Genomic DNA, 4,602 nt, shown 5'->3' on the forward strand with positions numbered 1-4,602 from the left:
TTTTGTTTTGTTTTGCGATCACTCTTCTTTCCCAGATGGCTTTTTTCATTAGCATTACAAACAGATTGATCACCTTTTCAGAATGAGCTTTATTGCCAGGTATGTTTACACATACGAGGAATTTGTTTTCGTGACAGAAGCTTCCACAGTGTAACAGAATGACAGTGACAGAACAAAAAACACAGATAATAAAAAATAGAACAAGTAAATAAGGAATAAAAATATATAAATTGACAGTTGTATGTGCAGGTATATTACAATAGACAGTTTTTGTATGTACAGGTACTGTATATTATGTGCAAGTTTGAGGTGTAGACTGAGTATGTGTGTTAGATAAATAAGTGTATGAGTGAATAAATAGTGTGTGTTCCACAGTTATTGTTAAGTGTTCATGAGATGGATTGCCTGAGGGAAGAAACTGTTCCTGTGTCTGGTCGTTCTGGTGCTCAGTGCTCTGTAGCGTTGACCAGATGGCAACAGTTCAAAGAGGGAGTGTGCTGGATGTGAGGGGTCCAGAGTGATTTTGCCAGCCCTTTTGCTCACTCTGGATGAGTACAGTTCTTGGAGAGAAGGGAGGGTTGTACCAATGATTCGCTCAGCAGTCCGGACTACCCTCTGTAGTCTTCTGAGGTCAGATTTGGTAGCTGAGCTGAACCAGACAGTTATTGAAGTGCAGAGGATGGATTCAATGATAGCAGAGTAGAATTGTTTCAGCAGCGCCTGTGGCAGGTTGAACTTCCTTAGCTGGCGAAGGAAGTACAACCTCTGCTGGGCCTTTTTAACAATGGAGTCTATGTGAGTGTCCCACTTCAGGTCCTGAGAGATTGTGGTGCCCAGGAACCTGAATGACTCCACTGCAGTCACAGTGCTGTCCATGATGGTGAGTGGGGGGAGTGCAGGGGGGTTTCTCCTGAAGTCCACGGTCATCTCCACAGTTTTGAGCGTGTTGAGCTCCAGGTTGTTGAGACTGCACCAGACAGCCAGCTCTTTAACCTCCTGACTGTAGGCAGACTCGTCACCGTCCTGAATGAGGCCGATGAGTGTGGTGTCGTCTGCAAACTTCAGGAGCTTGACAGAGGGGTCTTTAGAGGTGCAGTCGTTGGTGTACAGGGAGAAGAGCAGTGGGGAGAGGACGCAGCCCTGAGGGGCTCCAGTGCTGATTATACGGGTGCTGAATGTGTATTTTCCCAGCCTCCCTAGCTGCTGTCTGTCTGTCAGGAAGCTGTTGATCCACTGACAGACGGAGGTGGGCACGGAGAGCTGAGTTAGTTTGGGCAGGAGGAGGTTTGGGATGATGGTGTTAAAGGCCGAGCTGAAGTCCACGAACGGGATCCTCACATAAGTCCCTGGTCTGTCTAGATGTTGCAGAACATAATGCAGTCCCATGTTAACTGCATCGTCCACAGACCTGTTTGCTCTGTAGGCAAACTGAAGAGGATCCAGCAAGGGTCCAGTGATGTCCTTCAGGTGGGCCAGCACCAGTTTTTCAAAAGACTTCATGACCACAGACGTTAGAGCCACAGGTCTGTAGTCATTAAGTCCTGTTATCTTGGGTTTCTTTGGGACGGGGATGATGGTGGAGCGTTTGAAGCAGGCAGGGACTTTGCACAGCTCCAGTGATCTGTTGAAGATCTGTGAGAAGATGGGGGTCAGCTGGTCAGTGCATGTTTTCAGACAGGCTGGTGTCACACCGTCTGGGCCTGGTGCTTTTCTTCTCTTGTTCTTTCTGAAGACCTGGCGCACATCATCCTCACTGATCTGAAACGTAGGAGTGGGGGAGAGGGGGGTTGCAGGAGGTGTTGATGGTTGTGTGGAGAGATGTTCAGAGTGGGTGTGGGGTGTTAGACTGGGAGTTTCAAATCTACAGTAAAACTCATTCAGGTCTTCAGCAAGTTGTTGATTGGCCTCAGTGCTGGGGGATGGTGTCTTGTAGTTGGTGATGTCCTTCAGGCCTTTCCACACTGATGCAGGGTCGTTGGCAGAAAACTGGTGTTCTAGTTTTTTAGCGTAGTTCCTCTTGGCCACTCTAATCTCCTTATTCAGTGTGTTTCTGGCCTGATTGTACAAGACTCTGTCCCCCCTTTTGTAGGCGTCCTCTTTGGCCTGACGAAGATGACGAAGTTTTGCTGTAAACCATGGCTTATCATTATTGAATGTTAAATGAGTCCTGGTAGGGATGCACATGTCTTCACAGAAACTGATATATGATGTTACAGTCTCTGTGAGTTCGTCCAGATCATTGGTGGCTGCTTCAAAAACACTCCAATCAGTGCAGTCGAAACAGGCTTGTAATGCCCACTCTTGTTTCGTTGGTCCATCTCTTTACACACTTTACTACAGGTTTAGCAGATTTAAGTTTTTGCCTGTAAGTCGGTATAAGATGAACCAGGCAGTGGTCAGAGAGTCCTACAGCTAGGACTCAAATGTCAAAGGAGTCAAATGTCACCTCGTATTAGGAAGGCTAATTTTTGATTATTTTTCAGAAGGTGCTCCTACATTTTTTAATTAGGAGGACAAGCACTCCTAATTACAAGAAGAAAGTGCTCTTAAACTGGGTAACATGCTGTCTGTATTTTGGCAGTTCACGGGAGAGATTTGCTTTATTAAAGTCCCCGAGAATGATTAAAACAGAGTCCGGGTGTTGTTGCTCTGTCTCTGTGATCAGATCAGCGAGTTTCTGTAAAGCTGAGCTCACGAGCGCTTGCAGAGGAATGTACACACTCATGAGAATGAACGATTGAACTCCCGCGGCGAATAGAATGGCTTACAGTTAATGAAGAGCACTTCTAGATCTGAACAGCATTCGGCAGATGTAGCACACTGTCCGGAATAGCGTCCGTGCAACACTGAGCAGCAGAGTGTGAAAAATCCTTATTTGTCCGGGAGAGCAGAAGAAGTTCATCCATTTTTTTGGGTAGAGCGCGGAAATTTGCCAGATGAATGCTAGGCAGTGCCGTTCGAAAACCGTGCTGTCTGAGCTTCACGACCGCGCCGGCTCGCTTCCCCCGTCTGCGCATCCCCTACAGAAGAGCTCTTGTGCTCTGCTGCAGCATTGTTTCCACCAAAGGATAATGAATTGAAATGAAGTTCCAAACGTAGGTTGGGAGGAGCCTAATCATTCAGGCCTGTCAAGGATCATTACGAACCTATATAAGCAGTACTCATTGGACCGCCCCAGCGTCAATTCTTCCGGCATCCCTCCACCTCCACTTCTCCTCCTCTGTTTCTATTATTTTCCCTCTAGGTAGTGCCCCAATGGGGCGGGTTGAACTCGGAGCTCAAGCTGAGCCTCAGGTTCGAGCCTCCATTGGGACAGCAAGCCAAGTTTGTATACCATTAACCATCAGGACTGGATGGACAGACAAACTTGTGAATAAATATTCAACATATGAACACTGTGACACTAAATGTAAATTATATTTTCACACAGCTCTTTATATCAAGTAGTATATTCAACTATCCACATACACAAATGTAACGTCTGAATTATCCAACTCTCTCATGAAACGAAATGCAGCAAATCTCAATGGATTGATTGTTTTATCATATAACATGAACTACATGATCATCCACCTCTAATCTGATAAATACTACTGTAAGGCATGAAGATATTAAGATATTATAAACATTAACATCATGATTTTCTGTGAAGCTGCTTTGAAGCATTAATGTGTAAGCGTTACAAATAAACAATACAAATAAGAAAGAACTGTGCATTCAACAGAAGTGGAACAAATAACAAAGATACAAATCAACAGTCTCCATCAAAGACAGACTGGAGCTTCACTACATCAGTGAGGACACACACACACACACACCTGCCCACTCCAGCATGTCCTCTATATCGTCTGCGGCTCCAGGTATCAGGCGGCTCTGGTCAGTGTCCTCCAGCCGCAGGATGAAGGCGCCGCCGTGCTGCTTGGCGAACAGATAGTTATAGAGCGCTGTGCGGAGACCCCCAAGATGCAGAAACCCTGAGCAGCAGACACACAACGGATAACCAGGTTAAAATCAAGAGCAGAGGTTTGCTTTTGACATTGGTGGAGCCCCCCGTGCCCAACCACCCAATCATTTTCACATTTATGATAGACCTTGGACCGCAGTTTCATGTTTTCTAAAATCTTTCTTAAATGATTAGAGATCGACCGATATATCGATTTACCGATATTTTTCCCGATATTTAAGCAACATCGGATTCACCGATAAACGCAGCCATCTTGTGGGTGTTTTGAGAATTGCGCGCAGGATCGCCATTGCAGCGCGTTGAGGGGAGAGGAGACAACAACAATAGCATGGTGCAGGTACTTGATTTGCTGTAGTTAGTAAACTTTATTTAACATAACAGCCATTTATGCACAAATTAGATGCATTACATAAATGCCTGATATGTAGTTTATGCAGCTTGGCTCTAAGAAATAGAGACCAACTCACGGAGTCACGTAAAATAATCCGTCAAGTCCTGTCCCAATAAAGACGTAACTTTGCCTGAATTAAATAATATGCAGCCATGAATGAGCGCATGTTGGAAATAAAAGCACTGAATTGAATTCTCTCTCTCTGTTGTCTGCTCATCGTTAGTCTCGTGAAGTCGGAGTCACGTAG

The 4,602-nt window shown here is 45.4% G+C and overlaps 1 protein-coding gene across 1 annotated transcript in view; it reads right to left on the reverse strand.

Moving 5' to 3' along the window:
* Positions 1 to 4,602, reverse strand: part of ears2 (glutamyl-tRNA synthetase 2, mitochondrial) — a 20,449-nt gene that overhangs the window by 8,105 nt on the left and 7,742 nt on the right. Inside the window, exon 2 of the mRNA XM_016575895.1 lies at positions 3,819 to 3,974. Within this exon, the coding sequence (XP_016431381.1) occupies positions 3,819 to 3,974 (156 nt within the window). The remainder of the gene's footprint in view (positions 1 to 3,818; positions 3,975 to 4,602) is intronic.

The sequence above is a fragment of the Sinocyclocheilus rhinocerous genome, unplaced genomic scaffold, assembly GCF_001515625.1.
Source record: "Sinocyclocheilus rhinocerous isolate Xijiao unplaced genomic scaffold, SAMN03320098_v1.1 scaffold3461, whole genome shotgun sequence".
Classification (NCBI taxonomy): domain Eukaryota; kingdom Metazoa; phylum Chordata; class Actinopteri; order Cypriniformes; family Cyprinidae; genus Sinocyclocheilus; species Sinocyclocheilus rhinocerous.